At 46.9% G+C, this 25,250-nt stretch overlaps 1 protein-coding gene across 1 annotated transcript in view; it reads left to right on the top strand.

Moving 5' to 3' along the window:
* slc13a2 (solute carrier family 13 member 2) overlaps window positions 1–25,250 on the top strand; it is a 77,101-nt gene that overhangs the window by 25,345 nt on the left and 26,506 nt on the right. Inside the window, exons 5-6 of the mRNA XM_046297767.1 lie at window positions 178–358; window positions 7,277–7,399. Coding sequence (XP_046153723.1) covers window positions 178–358; window positions 7,277–7,399 — 304 coding nt within the window. The remainder of the gene's footprint in view (window positions 1–177; window positions 359–7,276; window positions 7,400–25,250) is intronic.

Raw genomic sequence — 25,250 nt, 5'->3', positions numbered from 1 at the left:
GTGTGTGAATGAATGGAGAACAGGGAATGACAGAAACATGTTTCGTTTAATGTGACCCTATTCCTGACTAACTCTCAAACCTAGCCCTTTTTCCCCCATAGCCCGCTAACCACATTCCTCTTTCTCTCTCTACCCCTCCTCTCCCTCTCTGTCCTTCCTCATCTTCCCTCCCTCCAGACAAGGATGAGGAGAGGGATGCGGACTCACCTCTGGAGAGGAGAAGAAAAGAGAGAGAGTTGAAGTACCAGCTCTTGACTAAAGGGATGAGTCTGAGTGTGTGCTACTCTGCCAGTATCGGAGGCACAGCCACCCTCACTGGCACCACACCCAACCTCATCCTCAAGGGACAGGTGGATGAGTAAGTTACACACACACAGGCACACATATACAGTGCATTCAGAAAGTATTCAGAACCCTTCCCAAATCAAATCAAATTTTATTTGTCACATACACATGGCTAGAAGATGCTAATGCGAGTGTAGCGAAATGCTTGTGCTTCTAGTTAGACCATGCAGTAATATCTAACAAGTAATCTAACAATTTCACAACAACTACCTTTTACACACAACTGTAAAGAAATTAATAAGAATATGTACCTAAAAATATATGAATGAGCGATGGCCAAACGGCATAGGCAAGATACAGTAGATGGTATAGAGTACAGTATATAAATATGAGATGAGAATGTAAACATTATATACACGTAAAGTGGCATTGTTTAAAGTGGCTAGTGATACATTTGTTACATACATTTTTCATTATTAAAGTGTCTAGAGATGAGTCAGTATGTTGGCAGCGGACACTCAATGTTACTGATGGCTGTTTAACAGTCTGATGGCCTTGAGATAGTGGCTCGGGTGGCAGTGGCTCGGGTGGTTGTTGTCCTTGATGAACTTTTTGGCCTTCCTGTGACATCGGGTGGTGTAGGTGTCCTGGAAGGTAGCTAGTTTGCCCCCGGTGATGTGTTGTGCAGACCTCACTACCCTCTGGAGAGCCTTACGGTTGTGGGCATAGCAATTGCCGTACCAGGCGGTGATACAGCCCGACAGGATGCTCTCGATTGTGCATCTGTAAATGTTTGTGAGTGTTTTTTGGTGACAAGCCAAATTTCTTTAGCCTTTTGAGGTTGAAGAGGCACTGGGTGGACCAGTGCCTCAGTTTGTCCGTGATGTGTACGGCATTGAACTTAAAACTTTCCACCTTCTCCACTACTGTCCCGTCAATGTGGATAAGGGGGTGTTCCCTCTGGTGTTTCCTGAAGTCCACGATCATCTCCTTTGTTTTGTTGACATTGAGTGTGAGGTTATGTTCCTAACACCACACTCCGAGGGCCCTCACCTCCTCTCTGTAGGCCGTCTCGTCGTTGTTGGTAATCAAGCCTACCACTGTAGTGTCGTCTGCAAACTTGATGATTGAGTTGGAGGTATGCATGGCCACGCAGTCATGGGTGAACAGGGAGTACAGGAGTGGGCTGAGAATCCACACTTGTGGGGCCCCAGTGTTGAGGATCAGCGGGGTGGAGATGTTGTTACCTACCCTCACCACCTGGGGGGCGGCCCGTCAGGAAGTCCAGGACCCAGTTGCACACGGTGGGGTCGAGACCCAGGGATGACGACTTTGTTGGGTACTATGGTGTTAATTAAAACCTCTTAAGGATCATGCCCTTGTTTTAAATTTTTGCCAAAAATGACATTCCCAAATCTAACTGCCTGTAGCTCAGGATCTGAAGCAAGGAAATGCATATTCTTGATACCATTTGAAAGGAAACACTTTAAAGTTTGTGGAAAAGTGAAAATAAAACACATTAGATATGGTAAAAGATAATACAAAGAAAAACATGCATTTATAAAAACAAATTGTCCCATCATCTTTGAAATGCAAGAGAAAGGCCATAATGTACCATTCCAGGTTAGGCACAGTTTTGATTTTGTCCACTAGATGGCAGCAGTGAATGTGCGAAGTTTTAGACTGTTCAATGAACCATTGCATTTCTGTTCAAAATGTTCTATCAAGAATACCCAAATGTGCCTAATTGGTTAATTAATACATTTTCAAGTTCATAACTGTGCACTTTCCTCTAACAAAACCATGGTATTATTTCACTGTAATAGCTGTTGTTGTCTCACCTACTGTTTTAGCTACTGTTTTAGCTAGCTCTCCCAATTCAACACCTGTGATTACTGTATGTCTCTCTCAAATGTCAATATGCCTTGTATACTGTTGTTTAGGTTAGTTATCATTGTTTTAGTTTACAATGGAGCCCCTAGATCCACTCTTCATACCCCTGATACCTCCTTTGTCCCACCTCCCACACATGCGGTGACCTTACCCATTACAACCAGCATGTCCAGAGATACAACCTCTCTCATCATCACCCAGTGCCTGATGTCCTTGCCGTGTCTGAATCCTGGCTCAGGAAGGCCACCAACAATTCTGAGATTTCCATACCCAACTATAACATCTTCCGTCAAGATAGAACTGCCAAAGGGGGAGGAGTTGCAGTCTACTGCAGAGATAGCCTGCAAAGTAATGTCATAATTTCCAGGTCCATACCCAAACAGTTCGAACTACTAATCTTGAAAATGAATCTCTCCAGAAATAAGTCTCTCACTGTTGCCGCCTGCTACCGACCCCCCTCAGCACCCAGCTGTGCCCTGGACACCATTTGTGAATTGATTGCTTAACACCCCGGCAGTCCTACAATCTAAGCTAGATGCCCTCAATCTCACACAAATCATCAAGGAATCCACCAGGTACAACCCTAAATCTGTAAACAAGGGCACCCTCATAGACGTCATCCTGACCAACTGGCCCTCCAAATACACTTCCGCTGTCTTCAACCAGGATCTCAGCGATCACTGCCTCATTGCCTGTATCCGCTACGGAGCCGCAGTCAAACGACCACCCCTCATCACTGTCAAACGCTCCCTAAAACACTTCTGTGAGCAGGCCTTTCTAATCGACCTGGCCCGGGTATCCTGGAAGGACATTGACCTCATCCCGTCAGTTGAGGATGCCTGGTCATTCTTTAAAAGTAACTTCCTCATCATTTTAGATAAGCATGCTCCGTTCAAAAAATGCAGAACTAAGAACAGATATAGCCCTTGGTTCACTCCAGACCTGACTGCCCTTGACCAGCACAAAAACATCCTGTGGCGGACTGCAATAGCATCGAACAGTCCCCGTGATATGCAACTGTTCAGGGAAGTCAGGAACCAATACACGCAGTCAGTCAGGAAAGCTAAGGCCAGCTTTTTCAGGCAGAAGTTTGCATCCTGTAGCTCCATCTCCAAAAAGTTCTGGGACACTGTGAAGTCCATGGAGAACAAGAGCACCTCCACCCAGCTGCCCACTGCACTGAGGCTAGGTAACACGGTCACCACCGATAAATCCATGATTATCAAAAACTTCAACAATCATTTCTCAATGGCTGGCCATGCCTTCCGCCTGGCTACTCCAACGTCGGCCAACAGCTCCGCCCCCCCCCCACAGCTACTCGCCCAAGCCTCTCCAGGTTCTCCTTTACCCAAATCCAGATAGCAGATGTTCTGAAAGAGCTGCAAAACCTGGACCCGTACAAATCAGCTGGGCTTGACAATCTGGACCCTCTTTTTCTGAAACTATCCGCCGCCATTGTCGCAACCCCTATTACTAGCCTGTTCAACCTCTCTTTCATATCGTCTGAGATCCCCAAGGACTGGAAAGCTGCTGCAGTCATCCCCCTCTTCAAAGGGGGAGACACCCTGAACCCAAACTCTTACAGACCTATATCCATCCTGCCCTGCCTATCTAAGGTCTTCGAAAGCCAAGTCGACAAACAGGTCACTGACCATCTCGAATCCCACCGTACCTTCTCCGCTGTGCAATCTGGTTTCCGAGCCGGTCACGGGTGCACCTCAGCTACGCTCAAGGTACTAAACGATATCATAACCGCCATCGATAAAAGACAGTACTGTGCAGCCGTCTTCATCGACCTTGCCAAGGCTTTCGACTCGGTCAATCACCATATTCTTATCGGCAGACTCAGTAGCCTCGGTTTTTCGGATGACTGCCTTGCCTGGTTCACCAATTACTTTGCAGACAGAGTTCAGTGTGTCAAATCGGAGGGCATGCTGTCTGGTCCTCTGGAAGTCTCTATGGGGGTGCCACAGGGTTCAATCCTCGGGCCGACTCTTTTTTCTGTATATATCATTGATGTTGCTCTTGCTGCGGGCGATTCCCTGATCCACCTCTACGCAGACGACACCATTCTATATACTTCCGGCCCGTCCTTGGACACTGTGCTATCTAACCTCCAAACGAGCTTCAATGCCATACAACACTCCTTCCATGGCCTTCAACTGCTCTTAAACGCTAGTAAAACCAAATGCATGCTTTTCAAACGTTCGCTGCCTGCACCTGCATGCCTGACCAGCATCACCACCCTGGATGGTTCCAACCTTGAATATGTGGACATCTATAAGTACCTAGGTGTCTGGCTAGACTGTAAACTCTCCTTCCAGACTCATATCAAACATCTCCAATCGAAAATCAAATCAAGAGTCGGCTTTCTATTCCGCAACAAAGCCTCCTTCACTCACGCCGCCAAACTTACCCTAGTAAAACTGACTATCTACCGATCCTCGACTTTGGCGATGTCATCTACAAAATTGCTTCCAACACTCTACTCAGCAAACTGGATGCAGTTTATCACAGTGCCATCCGTTTTGTCACTAAAGCACCTTATACCACCCACCACTGCGACTTGTACGCCGTGGTCGGCTGGCCCTCGCTACATATTCGTCTCCAGACCCACTGGCTCCAGGTCATCTACAAGTCCATGCTAGGTAAAGCTCCGCCTTATCTCAGTTCACTGGTCACGATGGCAACACCCATCCGTAGCACGCGCTCCAGCAGGTGTATCTCACTGATCATCCCTAAAGCCATCACCTTATTTGGCCGCCTTTCGTTACAGTTCTCTGCTGCCTGTGACTGGAACGAATTGCAAAAATCGCTGAAGTTGGAGACTTTTATCTCCCTCACCAACTATCTGAGCAGCTAACCGATCGCTGCAGCTGTACATAGTCTATCGGCAAATAGCCCACCCATTTTTACCTACCCCTATTTATTTACTTTTCTTCTCTTTTGCACACCAATATCTCTACCTGTACATGACCATCTGATCATTTATCACTCCAGTGTTAATCTGCAAAATTGTAATTATTCGCCTACCTCATGCCTTTTGCACACAATGTATATAGACTCCACTTTTTTTTCTTCCTCTTGTGTTATTGACTTGCTAATTGTTTACTCCATGTGTAACTCTGTGTTGTCTGCTCACACTGCTATGCTTTTCTTGGCCAGGTCGCAGTTGCAAATGAGAACTTGTTCTCAACTAGCCTACCTGGTTAAATAAAGGTGAAAAATGTGTTTAAAAAATTATGTTCTGTGAAGGGAGTAGTACACAGAGTTGTACAAGATCTTCACTTTCTTGGCAATTTCTCGCATGGAATAGCCTTCATTTCTCAGAACAAGAATAGACTGACAAGTTTCAAAAGAAAGTTCTTGTTTCTGGCATCTTTGAGCTTGTAATCAAACACACACATGCTGATGCCTCACATATTCAACTGGTCTAAGGATGGCCAGTTTTATTGTTTATTGTCTTTAATCAGGACAACAGTTTTCAGCTGTGCTAAAATCATTGCAAAAGGGTTTTCAAATGATCAATTAGCCTTTTAAAATGATAAACTTGGATTAGTTAACACAACGTGCCATTGGAACACAGGAGTGATGGTTGCTGATAATGGGCCTCTGTACGCCTATGTAGATATTCCATAATATTTCCAGCTACAATAGTGATTTACAACATTAACCATTTCTACACTGTATTTCTGATCAATTTGATGTTATTTTAATGGACAAAAAATAGATTTTCTTTCAAAAACAAGGACATTTCTAAGTGACCCCAAACTTCTAATGGTAGTGTATATGTAGCAGAAAAGCTGTAAAAAACATACAAGGTATGTGTCTTCCGAAGAGGGGTGGGGGTGTAATGGGTACATTTTTTAAATAAAAGAATGATGGAAGCCAATGTGTTCTTGGGGACCTTCAATGCTACAGATATGTTTTGGTACCCTTCCCGAGATCAGTGCCTCGACACAGTCCTGTCTCAGCTCTACGGACAATTCCTTTGATCTCAAGACTTGGTTTTTGCTCTGAAATGCGCTGTCAGCTGTGGGACCTTAAATATGGACAGGTTTGTCCCTTTCCAAATCCTGTCGAATCAATGGAATTTACCACAGTTTACTACAGGTCCACAGACGACGTAATCACAATCACACTGCACACTGCCCTAACCCATTTGGACAAGAGGAATGCCTACGTAAGAATGGTGTTCATCGACTACAGCTCAGCATTGAATGAAATCCTGCTCCAGAGCGCTCAGTACCTCAGACTGGGGCTTCCAACAGGTCAACAACCCTAAGCACACAGCCAAGACAATGCAGGAGTGGCTTCAGGACAAGTCTCTGAATGTACTTGAGAGGCCCAGTCAGAGCCCAGACTTGAACCCTATCTTACATCTCTCTAAAAATAGCTGTCCAGCGACACTCCCCATCCAACCTGACAGAGCTTGAGAGGATCTGCAGAAAAGAGACTCCCCAAATACAGTTGTATCAAGCTTGTAGTGTCATACCCAAGAAGACTCAAGGCTGTAATCGCTGCCAAATGGACTTAAACAAAGTACTGAGTAAAGGTTCTGAATACTTTTGCAAATGTGTGATCATTGTGGTTATTGTGTGTAGATTGATGAGAAAAAAAGACTATTGAATCAATTTTAGAATAAGGGTGTAACATAGCAGACACAGATACCCACATGTGTTGGTGCATGCATTCATGCTCGCACACTCCATAAATATGACATTGAGTACATGACCATTATGTTCATACAGTCTTGATGAAGATAAAAATCGGGCCATATCTAAATCTCCTCCCCATCCTTCTCCCCTCTCCTCTCTCTCTCTCCTGACTCCCCCTTCTCCCCTCTCCTCTCTCTCTCTCTCCTTTCCCCCCCTTCTCCCCTCTCCTCTCTCTCTCCTTTATCCCCCTTCTCCCCTCTCCTCTCTCCTCTCTCTCTCCTTTCTCCCCCTTCTCCCCTCTCCTCGCTCTCTCCTTTCTGCCCCTTCTCCCCTCTCCTCTCTCTCCTTTCTCCCCTTCTCCCTTCTCCTCTCTCTCTCTCCTTTCCCCCCCTTCTCCCCTCTCCTTTCTCCTCCTTCTCCCCCTCTCCTCCTCCCTATAGGATCTTCCCAGGTAATGGTGATGTGATCAACTTTGCGTCATGGTTTGGCTTTGCCTTTCCCAACATGATCATCATGCTTATCCTGTCCTGGCTCTGGCTGCAGTTCATGTACATGGGCTTCAAGTAAGTAATGCTGCATTCAAAACAACTGGGAACAACGGAGAAATGGGAGGTCAAATCAGTGATCTTCAGCTCAGAACCGTTCAAATCGATTTTTCCCAGTCAGAACTCATTTTTTTCCAAGTTCCCAGTAGTTTAAACACGCCAAATGTGTTATTTACTGACTTGCCTATTAAAAAGGTTTAATAAAAATGTTTAAAAGTTAGATGTTGGAGATTTCCATTTTCCCAGTTCCGAGTTCCCAGTTGTTTTGAACGCGTGACATTCACAATGCTCACATCATGTGTCCTCACTGGGCGACATTCACAAGGCTCACTTCACATCATCCCTGTACAATAATCAAACCAGATTAATAATAAGTAAAAAATAACATGGCTATATACATAGAGTACCAGTACCGATCGATGTGCAGGGGGTACGAGGTAATTTAGGTAGCTACATGTATGTACATACAGGTAGGGGGTAAAGTGACTAGGCAACTCGATGGAAATAGAGGGTAGCAGCAGTGTATGCGGGGAGTGTAAAGGTGTGTGTGTGTGTGTGTATGTGTGTGTGTGTGTGTGTGTGTGTGTGTGTGTGTGTGTGTGTGTGTGTGTGTGTGTGTGTGTGTGTGTGTGTGTGTGTGTGTGTGTGTGTGTGTGTGTGTGTGTGTGTGTGTGTGTGTGTGTGTGTGTGTGTGTGTGTGTGTGTGTGTGTGTGTGTGTGTGTTGGGGTGTCAGTGTAAGTATGTGTTAGTGTATGGGTAGAGTCCATTGTGTGTGTACAGAGTCAGTGAAAGAGTTATTGCAAAAAATGGTCAATGCAGATAGTCCAGTTAGCCATTTTGATGAGCTATTTATCAGTCTTGTTTAGCAGTCTTATGGCTTGGGGGTAGAAGCTGTTCAGGGTCCTGTTGGTTACAGAGTTTGTGCAGTGGTACCGCTTGCCATCTATGGCTGGAGTCTTTGAAAAAGTCCCCCCCTCCCCCCAAAAAATGGGCCTTCCTCTGACACCGCATGGTATGGAGGTCCTGGATGGCAGGGAGCTCGGCCCCAGTGATGTACTGGGCCGTACCCACTACCCTCTGTAGTGCCTTACGGTCGGATGACATGCAGTTGCCGTACCAATCGGTTATGCAGCCAGTCAAGATGCTCTCAATGGTACAGCTGTGTAACTTTTTGAGGATCTGAGGGCCCATGGCAAATATTTAAGCCTCCTGGGGGGAAGATGTGCTGTTGTGCCCTCTTCACAACTCTGTGGGTGTGTGTGGAAAATGTTAACGTTAACACTAAGGTGTTGTGGACATCTCGACATACTCTACTACAGCATCATTCACGTGGCCGTGCTTGCTCATACGGTTCCTGTAGTCCATGATCAGCTCCTTTTGTATTTGTATTTGAATGTATTATGGATCCCCATTAGTTGCTGCAAAGGCAGCAGCTACTCTTCCGGGGGTCCAGCAAAATTAAGGCAGTTATACATTTTAAAAACGTTACAATACATTCATAACCGATTTCACAACATATTAACTGTGTGCCCTCAGTCCTCTACTCTACTACCATGTATCTATTAGACAAAATCCATGTGTAAATGTGTGTATAGTGCATATGTTATAATGTGCATGTGTCTATGCTTGTGTTGTTCCATAAGGCGTATATTTATATTGTTTTTTTAATCTATTTTTTACTGCTGGCATGAGTTACTTGATGTGGAATAGAGTTCCATGTAGTCATGGCTATGTAGTACTGTGCACCTCCCATAGTCTGTTCTGGACTTGGGGACTGTAAAGAGACCTCTGGTGGCATGTCTTGTGGGTATGCATGGTTATCTGAGCTGTGTGCCAGTAGTTCAAACAGACAGCTCGGTGTATTCAACATGGCAATACCTCTCACAAATACAAGTAGTGATGAAGTAAATTTTGAGCCAGGAGAGATTGACATGCATATGATTAATGTTAGCTCTCTGTGTACGTCCAAGGGCCAGCCGTGCTGCCCTGTTCTGAGCCAATTGCAAAGTCCCTCTTTGTGGTACCTGACCACAAGACTGAACAGTAGTCCAGGTGCGACAAAACTAGGGCCTGTAGGACCTGCCTTGCTGATAGTGCTCTTAAGAATCTAGAGAAGCGCTTTATTATAGACAGATTGTTTTGACCAAGACGGTTTATATTCCAGGGTTACTCCAAGCAGTTTAGTCTCCTCAACTTGCTCAATTTCAACATTATTAATTTCAAGATTTAGTTGAGGTATTTAGGATTAACTTATTCCTTTCCACCCATTCTGAAACTAACTGCAGCTCTTTGTTAAGAGTTACTGTCATTTCAGTCACTGCGGTAGCTGACGTGTATAGTGTTGAGTCATGCGCATGCATGGACACACTGGCTTTCCACAAAGCCAGTGGCATGTTGTTAGTAAAGATTGAAAAAATCAAATGGCCTAGACAGCTGCCCTGGGGAATTCCTGATTCTACCTGGATTTTGTTGGAAAAGCTTCCATTAAAGAACACCTTCTGTGTTGTGTCAGACAGGTAACTCTTTATCCACAATTTAGCAGGGGGTGTAAAGCCATGACACATACATTTTTCCGGCAACGGACTATGATCTATAATGTCAAAAGCCGCACTGAAGTCAAACAAAACAGCCCCCACAATCTTATATCACCAATTTCTCTCAGCCAATCATCAGTCATTTGTGTAAGTGCTGTGCTTGTTGAATGTCCTTCCCTATAAGCTTGCTGAAAGTCTGTTGTCAATTTGATTACTGTAAAATAGTTTGGGATCCTGTTATAACACACATTTTTGTGTTTACTAAAAGTTTACTAAAAGTTCACTCAGGGTTGGTAACAGGCATATTGCGGGGCCAAAAGGGCCACCTTGGTCCAGGCTGTGCCCAGGCTGTTGATTGACTAGGACAGGAAGAGGTAGCTGGAGGGGCATCCACAGCCATGGAGGGAACACCCAAGCCCCCGGCAGAAGACTCAAGAAGACTAAGGGCTCAAAGCGATTTGAAAGTTTTAAGTCCGGATGCGGGGGAAGAAGGCAGGCATGCCGAGAACGATTATTCTCCTTCTTTCTGGTTTAGATCCGCATTTATTTTTCACTCACCTGGAGTCAAATAATGAGCAACCATTTTCTGGTCCAAGCTAGTAAAGGGCTGCAGTGGTGGAAATAGATCACAGTCCAGGAAGGTTCCATTATGATCCTCTTGGGTGTTTTGATAGGAATCATTTAAAGATACCGATAGTCTCAAAGCATCCTTATTCAGTTCAAGGTGCCTGGTCAAATAGTCCTTTCTTTAGCGTTATTAAGTTCTATACATTTTTCACAAATGAAGGTATCCATCAGACCTTTCCTTGTGACAACAACGAACATGTTGCAGATTATACATTTGATAGAACGCGAGTACCCAGCATATTCAAATGAGTTTTCACTGCTGCACGCCAACAGTCCAAGGGAACAAACATTTCCTGTGTCACGCCTTGGTCAGAGTATTTTGTGTTTTCTTTATTATTTGATCAGGCCAGGGTGTGACATGGGTTTATGTTATATTGTATGTTCGTATTGGGGTTTGTAGTATGTGGGATCGCGGCTGATTAGGGGTGTTGTATAGGCTTGGCTGCCTGAGGCGATTCTCAATCAGAGTCAGGTGATTCTCGTTGTCTCTGATTGGGAACCGTATTTAGGTAACCTGGGTTTCGCTTTGGATTTTGTGGGTGATTGTTCCTGTCTCCGTGTCGTTTCACCAGACAGGCTGTAATTAGGTTTCACGTTCCGTTTGTTGTTTTGTATTTATGTATCGTTATTTCATGTGTCACTTTTTTCATTAAAGTCACGAGTAACTACCACGCTGCATTTCGGTCTGACTCTCTTTCCACAAACGAAGAACGACGTTACATCCTGGCTCCGCTGGGGACTTAGATGCTCCCTCCGTGGCCGCAGATGCCCACACCAGCCCCCGCACAACTGTGTTAATGTCTGTATCTCGTTGAATGTGAATGTGAGAAAGAAGCGCAGAGGGTGGGTGATGTCTGGGTCGGTTGTTAGTGGCAGGTCGCTGACTGTTCCTTACTATGCACCAGCCCGTCTGAGTGTTCGTTTTTGGTGTAGCCTCTCAGAGCTCTGTCTCCAGATTTCCTGGGACTGCAGCTCCTGTCGTTTCAGGGTTCTTTAGATGGTGGATGGATGACTCTCTATGTAGAAAGTTTGTAAGTCGCTCTGGATAAGAGCGTCTGCTAAATTACTTAAATGTAAATGTAAATGTAGAAAAACACTGGGCGGAGAACAATTACTATTTTTCAGATTTTATAATGAACTCACCACAGTTAGAGCAGCCAGGCTGTAACTTGCTTACCTTGGGGAGAGGTTGACTTCCTCCCTATAGGCTGCCTCATCATCATCACTGGTCACTCCTACCACCGACATGTTGTCAGAAACTTGATTATGGGGATGGAGTCATGCGCTGCCATGCAGTTGTGGAGTATAGGAGGGGATTAAGGACACACCCTTGAGTGGCCCACATGTTGATGGTCAGTGTGGCAGATATGTTGTTGCCTACGCTCACCGCCTGGGGGCAGCCGTCAGGAAGTACAGGATCTAGTGGCAGAGAGAGGTTTACAGTCCCAGGGCCCTTTGCTTGGTGAAGGGATTGGAGGGGACAAGGGTGTTGAATGCTGAGCTGTAGTCAATGAACAGCATTCTTACACAGGTATTCCTTTTTTTCCAGTTGGGTGAGGGTAGTGTGAAGTGGGATAGAGATTTAATTATCTGTGGATCTGTTAGGGCGGTATGAGAATTGGAATGGGTCCAGCCTTTCAAAGCATTTCATGGCTATAGATGTGAGTGCTCCAGGGCGATAGTAATTTAGGCAGGTTACCTTGGCGTTCTTGGGCATAGGTACTATGGTGGACTGCTTCGAACAAGTTACTATTATAGACCAGGTCAGGGATAGGTTGTAATATCAGTAAAGACGCTCTGAGTATGCGTCCTGGTATTCCATCTGGCCCTGTGTCCTTGTAAATGTTACCTGTTTAAAGATACTCACATCGGATACAGAGAGCGAGATCACACCGTCGCCTGGAACAGTTATCATGCATGGTCCAGTGCTGCTTGCCTCAAAGTGAGCATAGAAAGCATTTAGCTGGTCTGGTAGGCTCGTGTCGCTGGGCAGCTCACGACTGTGTTTCCCTTTGTATTCCGTGATAGTTTGCAAGCCCTGCCACATCTGTCGAGCATCAGATCCGTAAGCATCTGGATTGGTGTCCTGCTCCTTGAAAGCGGGAGGTAGCTCTAGCCTTTAGCTCAATGTGGATGTTGCCTGTAATTCATGGCTTCTGGTTGGGATAGGTATGGTCACTGTCGTCGATGCACTTAATAATGAAGCCGATGAGTGATGTGGTAAACTCCTGAATGTTGTCAGATTAATCCCGGAATATATTCCATTCTGTGCTAGCGAAACAATCCTGTAGCTTAGCATCTGCTTCATCAGACCACTTCCATATTGTGCACATCACTAGTACTTCCTGTTTGAGTTTTTGCTTGTAAGCAGGAGGATAGATTTGTGGTCTGATTTGCCAAAGGGAGGGCCTTGCATGTGTTTGTGTGTGTGTGTGTGTGTGTGTGGAGTAAAATGTATCTAGAGTTTTGTCATCTCGAGTTGCACAGGTGACATGCTGGTATAAAACGGATCTCAGTTTCCCTGCATTAAAATCACTGGCCATAACAAAACACTGCCTCTGAATGTACATTTTCTGGTTTGCTTATAGTCCTATACAGCTCGTTGAGTGTTGCAAGCATCGGTTTGTGGTGGTAAATAGTCAGCGACAAAAAAATATAGATGAACAATCTCTTGGTAAATAGTATGGTCTGCAGCTTATCATGAGGTACTCTAACTCAGTATTCTAACTCAGGTCAGCAAAAACCAGCTGATGTTAAAATAGAGAAGCACCTTGCCTCACTTTGTCTTAACTGAGTCTGCCGTCCGGTCTTGACCATGCATAGAAAAATCAGAAAGATGTACAGTACATTATTGATGTCCTCATTCGACCACAACTCAGAAACATAGAATTTTACAGTTTTCAGGACCTGTTGATAGGATAGTCTCGAACGGAGCTCATCCATCATTTGCTGCACGTTCGGTAATAGAACAGAGGACAATGGTCTATTTGCTCACCGGCATAGTATCAGCAGGATGCTGCCTCGCCTGCCTCTTTCGCCGACACTTCCTCTTTCGATTCCCGGGAATTATGGTCTGGTCCAGTGTAAGCAGAACATCCAGAGCTGTCAACTAGTTGGAGTAGAAATGTTAATCCACATTGAGGTTAGTGACTGCTGTTCTGATGTCATGAAGCTGTTTTCGGTCACAGGATATGATGGTGGTGATATTATGTACAAAAAAACTTCAGATCAGTAAGTAAGAAAAACACATCTACTATCCACTGCAGGGGCGTCTTTTTCCTTCAAGGCTGACATGCGTAATCACTGTGCGAAACCAATGTAGTATTTGGACAGTGACACAATTTGCATAATTTCTGCTTTGTACGCCACTACAATGGATTTGAAAGGAAACAATCAAGATGCGCTTGAAGTGTAGACTTTCATCTTTAATATAAGGGTTTTGTCAAACTTATTATATGAACCGTGTAGGAATTAAAACTATTTTTAAACACAGCCGCCCAATTGTAGGGGCTCAAAAGTAATTGGATAAACGTAATCAGAAATTAAATTGTGAGTTTGAATACTTCGTTGCAAACCCTTTGCAGTCAATGACTGCCTGAAGTCTGGAATTCATAGACATCACCAGATGCTTGGTTTCTCCCCTGGTGGATGCTATGACTTCCGTTTTGCGTCTCAATTGGATTAAGGTCATGGTGATTGACTTGGCCATTGTAGAACATTACACTTCTTTGCCTTAAAAAAGTATTGGGTTGCTTTCGCAGTATGCTTTGGGTAATTGTCCATCTGCACTCTGAAGCGCTATCCAATAGGTTTTGAAGCATTTAGCTGAATCTGAGCAGATAATATAGCCCTAAACACCTCAAAATAAATCCTGCTGCTTTTGTCAGCAGTCACATCATCAATAAATACAAGGGAACCAGTTCCATTGGCAGCCATACATGTCCACGCCATAACACTACCTCCACCATGCTTCACAGATGAGGTGGTATGCTTTGGATCATGAGCAGTTCCTTCCCTTCTCCATACTCTTCTCTTCCCATCATTCTGGTACAAGTTGATCTTTGACTCATCTGTACAAAGGATATTGTTCCAGTACTGTACATGGTTTTTTACGTGTTTTTGGGCAAATGATAATCTGGTCTTCCTTTTTTGGAGGCTTACCAATGGTTTACATCTTCTGGCAAACCCTCTGCATTTACTCTGGTGACGTCCTCTCTTGATTGTTGACTTTGACACAGGTATACCTACCTCCTGGAGGGTGTTATTGATCTGGCCAACTGTTGTGAAGGTTTTTTCTTCATCTGGGAAATAATTATCCTGTCATTCAGCACAGCTGTTTTCTGTGGTCTTCCTGGCCTTTTGGTGTCCCTGAGCTCATCAGTGAGTTTTTTTCATTTTAAGAATGGAGCAAATAGTTGATTTGGCCAAACATAATGTTTTTGCTATCTTTCTGTTGGGTTTGTTTAGATTTTTCAGCCTAATGATGGCTTGCTTCACTGGCAGTGACATCTCTTCGGACTTCATACTGAGGGTTAACAGCAACAGATTCCAAATGCAAATGTCACACTTCAAATCAACTCTAGACCTTTCATCTGCTTACTTGTAAATGTAAACTATTGTAATGTAAATGTAAACTAATGAGGGAATAACACAAACCTGTCCATGGAACAGCTGAGCAGCCAATTGTCCAATTACTTTTGATCCCTTAAAAAGGGGGAGAGCACATATAAAAGGGGTGTAATTCCTACAGCGTTCACCCGATTTGGATGTAAATACCCTCAAATTAGGACACTAGGACACAGGTTCCGATAACAGAACCCCCCCCCCCCAACATTCCGCTGAAAAGGCAGCGCGGGAAATTCAAAAATATTATTTTGAAATATTTAACTTTCACACATTAACAAGTCCAATACAGCAAATGAAAGACAAACATCTTGTCAATCTACCCATCGTGTCCGATTTTTAAAATGTTTTACAGCGAAAACACAACATATATTTATGTTAGATCACCACCAAATCCCCAAAAACACACAGCCATTTTTCCCAGCCAAAGATAGTCACAAAAGCAGAATTAGAGATAAAATTAATCACTAACCTTTGATAATCTTCATCAGATGACACTCATATGACATCATGTTACACAATACATTTATGTTTTGTTCGATAATATGCATATTTCTATCCACAAATCTCGGTTTACATTGGCGCCATGTTCAGAAATGCCTCCAAAATATCCGGAGTAATTACAGAGAGCTATGTCAAATAACAGAAATACTCATCATAAACTTTGACGAAAGATACATGTTTTACATATAATTAAAGATACACTGGTTCTTAATGCAACCGCTGTGTCAGATGTTTTAAAAATGTTACGAAAAAAGCATACCATGAAATAATCTGAGACGGCGCTCAGACGTAAATATATTTCTCCGCCATATTGGAGTCAACAGAAATACGAAATTACATCAGAAATATTCCCTTACCTTTGATGATCTTTCATCAGAATGCAGTGCAAGGAATCCTAGTTCCGCAATAAATCGTTGTTTTGTTCCATAATGTCCATTACTTGTGTCCAATTAGCTACTTTTGCTAGCACGTTTAGTTCACATGTCCAAAAGCTGGCGCTGGTCCAGGCGAACTCGGACGAAAAATTCAAAAAGATATATTCCAGGTCGAATAAAATTGTTATGCAGGTGAATGAGGACCCAAAAGCGACTTAGCGAAAACAGAGTCTTTATTCCAGTAAATGGCAAAAGTAATAATCCTGGAACACTAAAGAAGAAAACAAAACAGGAAAAAACTTAAATCCACTCGTAGTAACGAGGACAGACTGGAGACTCGACCATTGACTGCAGGTTGCTTCGGGAAGACACCGACCGTAGCAGACTAAGACACCTGCTCACACGCAGCATCTGAAGGAGACAAGACACGACAGGGCGAGACAAGGACACAGCACAGCGAACATCATACAAGGATCCGACAAGGACAGAAACGGAAAACAAGGGGAGAAATAGGGACTCTAATCAGAGGACAAAATAGGGGACAGGTGTGAAAAGACTAAATGTGTGAATTAGGAGAATGAGGAACAGCTGGGAGCAGGAACGGAACGATAGAGAGAAGAGAGAGAGGGAGGGGGAGAGAGAGGGATAGAAAAAGGGAACGAACCTAATAAGACCAGCAGGGGGAAACGAACAGAAGGAAAAGCACAAGTACAAGACAATATATGACAAAACATGACAGTACCCCCCCCACTCACCGAGCGCCTCCTGGCCCACTCGAGGAGGAATCCTGGCGGCAACGGAGGAAATCATCAATCAGCGAACGGTCCAGCACGTCCCGAGATGGAACCCAACTCCTCTCCTCAGGACCGTAACCCTCCCAATCCACTAAGTACTGGTGACCCGTCCCCGAGAACGCATGTCCATGATCCTACGTACCTTGTAAATAGGTGCGCCCTCGACAAGGACGGGGGGGGGGGAGACGAACGGGGGTGCGAAGAAAGGGCTTGACACAGGAGACATGGAAGACAGGATGGACGCGACGAAGATGTCGCGGAAGAAGCAGTCGCACAGCGACAGGATTGACGACCTGGGAGACACGGAATGGACCAATGAACCGCGGAGTCAACTTACGAGAAGCTGTCGTAAGGGGAAGGTTACGAGTGGAAAGCCACACTCTCTGGCCGCGACTATACCTAGGACTCTTAAATTAGCGAAACCTAGAAAGCGCTGCAACTCGACACGTGACCTTGGAACGGGCCAATCACTGACAGCCTGGACCTTAGCGGGATCCATCTGAATGCCTTCAGCGGAAATAACAGAACCGAGAAAAGTGACAGAGGAGACATGAAAGGCGCACTTCTCAGCCTTCACGTAGAGACAATTCTCTAAAAGGCGCTGGAGTACACGTCGAACGTGCTGAACATGAATCTCGAGTGACGGTGAAAAAATCAGAATATCGTCAAGGTAGACAAAAACAAAGATGTTCAGCATGTCTCTCAGTACATCATTAACTAATGCCTGAAAAACAGCTGGAGCATTAGCGAGACCAAACGGCAGAACCCGGTACTCAAAATGCCCTAACGGAGTGTTAAACGCCGTTTTCCACTCGTCCCCCTCTCTGATGCGCACGAGATGGTAAGCATTACGAAGGTCCAACTTAGTAAAGAACCTGGCTCCCTGCAGAATCTCGAAGGCTGATGACATAAGGGGAAGCGGATAACGATTCTTAACCGTTATGTCATTCAGCCCTCGATAATCCACGCAGGGGCGCAGAGTACCGTCCTTCTTCTTAACAAAAAAAACCCCCGCTCCGGCAGGAGAGGAAGAAGGCACTACGGTGCCGGCGTCAAGAGAAACAGACAAATAATCCTCGAGAGCCTTACGTTCGGGAGCCGACAGAGAGTATAGTCTACCCCGAGGGGGAGTGGTCCCCGGAAGGAGATCAATACTACAATCATACGACCGGTGAGGAGGAAGGGAGTTGGCTCTGGACCGACTGAGAACCGTGCGCAGATCATGATATTCCTCCGGCACTCCTGTCAAATCACCAGGTTCCTCCTGAGAAGAGGGGACAGAAGAAACAGGAGGGATAGCAGACATTAAACACTTCACATGACAAGAAACGTTCCAGGATAGGATAGAATTACTAGACCAATTAATAGAAGGATTATGACATACTAGCCAGGGATGACCCAAAACAACAGGTGTAAAAGGTGAACGAAAAATCAAAAAGGAAATAGTCTCACTGTGGTTACCAGATACAGTGAGGGTTAAAGGTAGTGTCTCATATCTGATACTGGGGAGATGACTACCATCTAAGGCGAACATGGGCGTGGGCTTCCCTAACTGTCTGAGAGGAATGTCATGTTTCCGAGCCCATGCTTCGTCCATAAAACAACCCTCAGCCCCAGAGTCTATCAAGGCACTGCATGAAGCAGCAGAACCGGTCCAGCGTAGATGGACCGACATAGTAGTACAGGATCTAGATGGAGAGACCTGAGTAGTAGCGCTCACCAGTAGCCCTCCGCTTACTGATGAGCTCTGGCTTTTACTGGACATGAATTGACAAAATGTCCAGCAAAACCGCAATAGAGGCACAGGCGGTTGGTGATCCTCCGTTCCCTCTCCTTAGTCGAGATGCGAATACCCCCCAGCTGCATGGGCTCAGTCTCTGAGCCGGAGGGAGGAGATGGTTGCGATGCGGAGAGGGGGAACACCGTTAACGCGAGCTCTCTTCCACGAGCTCGGTGACGAAGATCTACCCGTCGTTCTTGTTATGCAGGTGAATGAGGACCCAAAAGCGACTTGGCGAAAACAGAGTCTTTAATCCAGTAAAGTAAATATTCAATCATAAAGCACAATTCCACTCGTAATGACGAGAACAGACTGGAGACTCGATCATGAACTGCAGGTTGCCTCGGGAAGGCACTTGACCGTAGCAGACTCAGACACCTGCTCACCACGCAGCATCTGAGGGAAACACGACACGACAGGGCGATACAAAGACACAGCACGGTGAACAATATACAAGGATCCGACAGGGCAGAAACGGAAAACAAGGGGAGAAATAGGGACTCTAATCAGGGGAAAAGATAGGGAACAGGTGTGGGAAGACTAAATGATTGATTAGGGGAATAGGAACAGCTGGGAGCAGGAACGGAACGATAGAGAGAAGAGAGAGAGGGAGGGAGAGAGAAAAAGGGGAACGAACCTAAAAAGACCAGCAGGGGGAAAACGAACAGAAGGAAAAGCAAAATGACAAGACAATATAAGACAAAACATGACAGTACCCCCCCACTCACCGAGCGCCTCCTGGCGCACTCGAGGAGGAATCCTGGCGGCAACGGAGGAAATCATCAATAAGTGAACGGTCCAGCACGTCCCGAGACGGAACCCAACTCCTCTCCTCAGGACCGTAACCCTCCCAATCCACTAAGTATTGGTGACCCCGTCCCCGAGAACGCATGTCCATGATCCTACGTACCTTGTAAATAGGTGCGCTCTCGACAAGGACGGGAGGGGGGGAGGGAAGACGAACGGGGGTGCGAAGAAAGGGCTTGACACAGGAGACATGGAAGACAGGATGGACGCGACGAAGATGTCACGGAAGAAGCAGTCGCACAGCGACAGGATTGACGTCCTGGGAGACACGGAACGGACCAATGAACCTCGGAGTCAACTTACGAGAAGCTGTCGTAAGAGGAAGGTTGCGAGTGGAAAGCCACACTCTCTGGCCGCAACAATACCTTGGACTCTTAATCCTACGTTTATTGGCGGCTCTCACAGTCTGTGCCCTGTAACGGCAAAGTGCAGACCTCACCCTCCTCCAGGTGCGCTCACAACGTTGGACAAACGCTTGAGCGGAGGGAACGCTGGACTCGTCAAGCTGGGATGAGAACAGAGGAGGCTGGTAACCCAGACTACTATGAAACGGAGATAACCCGGTAGGAGACGAAGGAAGCGAGTTGTGAGCGTATTCTGCCCAGGGGAGCTGTTCTGCCCAAGACGCAGGGTTTCTGAAAGAAAGGCTGCGTAGTATGCGACCAATCGTCTGATTGGCCCTCTCTGCTTGACCGTTAGACTGGGGATGAAACCCGGAAGAGAGACTGACGGACGCACCAATCAAACGACAGAACTCCCTCCAAAACTGTGACGTGAATTGCGGGCCTCTGTCTGAAACGGCGTCTAACGGGAGGCCATGAATTCTGAACACATTCTCGATGATGATTTGTGCCGTCTCCTTAGCGGAAGGAAGTTTAGCGAGGGGAATGAAATGTGCCGCCTTAGAGAACCTATCGACAACCGTAAGAATCACAGTCTTCCCCGCAGACAAAGGCAGACCGGTAATGAAGTCTAGGGCGATGTGAGACCATGGTCGAGAAGGAATGGGGAGCGGTCTGAGACGACCGGCAGGAGGAGAGTTACCTGACTTAGTCTGCGCGCAGTCCGAACAAGCAGCCACGAAACGGCACGTGTCACGCTCCTGAGTCGGCCACCAAAAGCGCTGGCGAATAGACGCAAGAGTGCCTCGAACACCGGGATGACCAGCTAACTTGGCAGAGTGAGCCCACTGAAGAACAGCCAGACGAGTGGAAACAGGAACGAAAAGAAGGTTACTAGGACAAGCACGCGGCGACGCAGTGTGCGTGAGTGCTTGCTTAACCTGTCTTTCAATTCCCCAGACTGTCAACCCGACAACACGCCCATAAGGAAGAATCCCCTCGGGATCAGTAGAAGCCACAGAAGAACTAAAAAGACGGGATAAGGCATCAGGCTTGGTGTTCTTGCTACCCGGACGGTAAGAAATCACAAACTCGAAACGAGCGAAAAACAACGCCCAAAGAGCTTGACGAGCATTAAGTCGTTTGGCAGAACGGATGTACTCAAGGTTCTTATGGTCTGTCCAAACGACAAAAGGAACGGTCGCCCCCTCCAACCACTGTTTCTCACAGGCGATGAGAAAAATAAGCGCAAGGATGAACCTTATCGTCAGACTGGAAGCGCTGGGATAGAATGGCTCCCACGCCTACCTCTGAAGCGTCAACCTCGACAATGAATTGTCTAGTGACGTCAGGAGTAACGAGGATAGGAGCGGACGTAAAACGTTCTTTTACATTTACATTTACATTTAAGTCATTTAGCAGACGCTCTTATCCAGAGCGACTTACAAATTGGTGCATTCACCTTATGACATCCAGTGGAACAACCACTTTACAATAGTGCATCTAAATATTTTAAGGGGGGAGGGGGTGAGAAGGATTACTTTATCCTATCCTAGGTGTTCCTTAAAGAGGTGGGGTTTCAGGTGTCTCCGGAAGGTGGTGATTGACTCCGCTGTCCTGGCGTCGTGAGGGAGTTTGTTCCACCATTGGGGAGCCAGAGCAGCGAACAGTTTTGACTGAGCTGAGCGGGAACTGTACTTCCTCAGTGGTAGGGAGGCGAGCAGGCCAGAGGTGGATGAACGCAGTGCCCTTATTTGGGTGTAGGGCCTGATCAGAGCCTGGAGGTACTGAGGTGCCGTTCCCCTCACAGCTCCGTAGGCAAGCACCATGGTCTTGTAGCGGATGCGAGCTTCAACTGGAAGCCAGTGGAGAGAGCGGAGGAGCGGGGTGACGTGAGAGAACTTGGGAAGGTTGAACACTAGACGGGCTGCGGCGTTCTGGATGAGTTGTAGGGGTTTAATGGCACAGGCAGGGAGCCCAGCCAACAGCGAGTTGCAGTAATCCAGACGGGAGATGACAAGTGCCTGGATTAGGACCTGCGCCGCTTCCTGTGTGAGGCAGGGTCGTACTCTGCGGATGTTGTAGAGCATGAACCTACAGGAACGGGCCACCGCCTTGATGTTAGTTGAGAACGACAGTTTGTTGTCCAGGATCACGCCAAGGTTCTTAGCGCTCTGGGAGGAGGACACAATGGAGTTGTCAACCGTGATGGCGAGATCATGGAACGGGCAGTCCTTCCCCGGGAGGAAGAGCAGCTCCGTCTTGCCGAAGTTCAGCTTGAGGTGGTGATCCGTCATCCACACTGATATGTCTGCCAGACATGCAGAGATGCAATTCGCCACCTGGTCATCAGAAGGGGGAAAGGAGAAGATTAATTGTGTGTCGTCTGCATAGCAATGATAGGAGAGACCATGTGAGGTTATGACAGAGCCAAGTGACTTGGTGTATAGCGAGAATAGGAGAGGGCCTAGAACAGAGCCCTGGGGGACACCAGTGGTGAGAGCGCGTGGTGAGGAGACAGATTCTCGCCACGCCACCTGGTAGGAGCGACCTGTCAGGTAGGACGCAATCCAAGCGTGGGCCGCGCCGGAGATGCCCAACTCGGAGAGGGTGGAGAGGAGGATCTGATGGTTCACAGTATCGAAGGCAGCCGATAGGTCTAGAAGGATGAGAGCAGAGGAGAGAGAGTTAGCTTTAGCGGTGCGGAGCGCCTCCGTGATACAGAGAAGAGCAGTCTCAGTTGAATGACTAGTCTTGAAACCTGACTGATTTGGATCAAGAAGGTCATTCTGAGAGAGATAGCGGGAGAGCTGACCAAGGACGGCACGTTCAAGAGTTTTGGAGAGAAAAGAAAGAAGGGATACTGGTCTGTAGTTGTTGACATCGGAGGGATCGAGTGTAGGTTTTTTCAGAAGGAGTGCAACTCTCGCTCTCTTGAAGACGGAAGGGACGTAGCCAGCGGTCAGGGATAAGTTGATGAGCGAGGTGAGGTAAGGGAGAAGGTCTCCGGAAATGGTCTGGAGAAGAGAGGAGGGGATAGGGTCGAGCGGGCAGGTTGTTGGGCGGCCGGCCGTCACAAGACGCGAGATTTCATCTGGAGAGAGAGGGGAGAAAGAGGTCAGAGCACAGGGTAGGGCAGTGTGAGCAGAACCAGCGGTGTTGTTTGACTTAGCAAACGAGGATCGGATGTCGTCGATCTTCTTTTCAAAATGGTTGACGAAGTCATCTGCAGAGAGGGAGGGGGGGGGAGGAGGATTCAGGAGGGAGGAGAATGTGGCAAAGAGCTTCCTAGGGTTAGAGGCAGATGCTTGGAATTTAGAGTGGTAGAAAGTGGCTTTAGCAGCAGAGACAGAGGAGGAAAATGTAGAGAGGAGGGAGTGAAAGGATGCCAGGTCCGCAGGGAGGCGAGTTTTCCTCCATTTCCGCTCGGCCTTCCGGAGCCCTGTTCTGTGAGCTCGCATTGAGTCGTCAAGCCACGGAGCGGGAGGGGAGGACCGAGCCGGCCTGGAAGATAGGGGACATAGAGAGTCAAAGGATGCAGAAAGGGAGGAGAGGAGGGTTGAGGAGGCAGAATCAGGAGATAGGTTGGAGAAGGTTTGAGCAGAGGGAAGAGATGATAGGATGGAAGAGGAGAGAGTAGCGGGGGAGAGAGAGCGAAGGTTGGGACGGCGCGATACCATCCGAGTAGGGGCAGTGTGGGAAGTGTTGGATGAGAGCGAGAGGGAAAAGGATACAAGGTAGTGGTCGGAGACTTGGAGGGGAGTTGCAATGAGGTTAGTGGAAGAACAGCATCTAGTAAAGATGAGGTCGAGCGTATTGCCTGCCTTGTGAGTAGGGGGGAAGGTGAGAGGGTGAGGTCAAAAGAGGAGAGGAGTGGAAAGAAGGAGGCAGAGAGGAATGAGTCAAAGGTAGACGTGGGGAGGTTAAAGTCGCCCAGAACTGTGAGAGGTGAGCCGTCCTCAGGAAAGGAGCTTATCAAGGCATCAAGCTCATTGATGAACTCTCCGAGGGGACCTGGAGGGCGATAAATGATAAGGATGTTAAGCTTGAAAGGGCTGGTAACTGTGACAGCATGAAATTCAAAGGAGGCGATAGACAGATGGGTAAGGGGAGAAAGAGAGAATGACCACATGGGAGAGAGAAGGATCCCTATGCCACCACCCCGCTGACCAGAAGCTCTCGGGGTGTGCGAGAACACGTGGGCGGACGAAGAGAGAGCAGTAGGAGTAGCAGTGTTATCTGTGGTGATCCATGTTTCTGTCAGTGCCAAGAAGTCGAGGGACTGGAGGGAGGCATAGGCTGAGATGAACTCTGCCTTGTTGGCTGCAGATCGGCAGTTCCAGAGGCTACCGGAGACCTGGAACTCCACGTGGGTCGTGCGCGCTGGGACCACCAGATTAGGGTGGCAGCGGCCACGCGGTGTGGAGCGTTTGTATGGTCTGTGCAGAGAGGAGAAGATCAAAAGCTCCCTGGGTGGAACCGGACCACTTAAAACACGTCTTGACAGAAGTAAGAGCTGTGAGAGGGGCAGCAACTTGACCGAAATTACGAATGAAACGCCGATAGAAATTAGCGAAACCTAGAAAGCGCTGCAACTCGACACGTGACCTTGGAACGGGCCAATCACTGACAGCTTGGACCTTAGCGGAATCCATCTGAATGCCTTCAGCGGAAATAACGGAACCGAGAAAAGTAACGGAGGAGACATGAAAAGAGCACTTCTCAGCCTTCACGTAGAGACAATTCTCTAAAAGGCGCTGTAGAACACGTTGAACGTGCTGAACATGAATCTCGAGTGATGGTGAAAAAATCAGGATATCGTCAAGATAGACAAAAACAAAGATGTTCAGCATGTCTCTCAGAACATCATTAACTAATGCCTGAAAAACAGCTGGCGCATTGGCGAGACCAAACGGCAGAACCCGGTACTCAAAATGCCCTAACGGAGTGTTAAACGCCGTTTTCCACTCGTCCCCCTCTCTGATGCGCACGAGATGGTAAGCGTTACGAAGGTCCAACTTAGTAAAGCACCTGGCTCCCTGCAGAATCTCGAAGGCTGATGACATAAGGGGAAGCGGATAACGATTCTTAACCGTTATGTCATTCAGCCCTCGATAATCCACGCAGGGGCGCAGAGTACCGTCCTTCTTCTTAACAAAAAAAAACCCCGCCCCGGCCGGAGAGGAAGAAGGCACTATGGTACCGGCGTCAAGAGACACAGACAAATAATCCTCGAGAGCCTTACGTTCGGGAGCCGACAGAGAGTATAGTCTACCCCGAGGAGGAGTGGTCCCCGGAAGGAGATCAATACTACAATCATACGACCGGTGAGGAGGAAGGGAGTTGGCTCGGGACCGACTGAAGACCGTGCGCAGATCATGATATTCCTCCGGCACTCCTGTCAAATCGCCAGGTTCCTCCTGAGAAGTGGGGACAGAAGAAACGGGAGGGATGGCAGACATTAAACACTTCTCATGACAAGAA

The sequence above is a fragment of the Oncorhynchus gorbuscha genome, linkage group LG14 (genome assembly GCF_021184085.1).
Source record: "Oncorhynchus gorbuscha isolate QuinsamMale2020 ecotype Even-year linkage group LG14, OgorEven_v1.0, whole genome shotgun sequence".
NCBI classification, from domain to species: domain Eukaryota; kingdom Metazoa; phylum Chordata; class Actinopteri; order Salmoniformes; family Salmonidae; genus Oncorhynchus; species Oncorhynchus gorbuscha.
The sequence above is the reverse complement of the archived record's forward strand: the minus strand, read 5'-3'. Positions and strand labels throughout refer to the sequence as shown.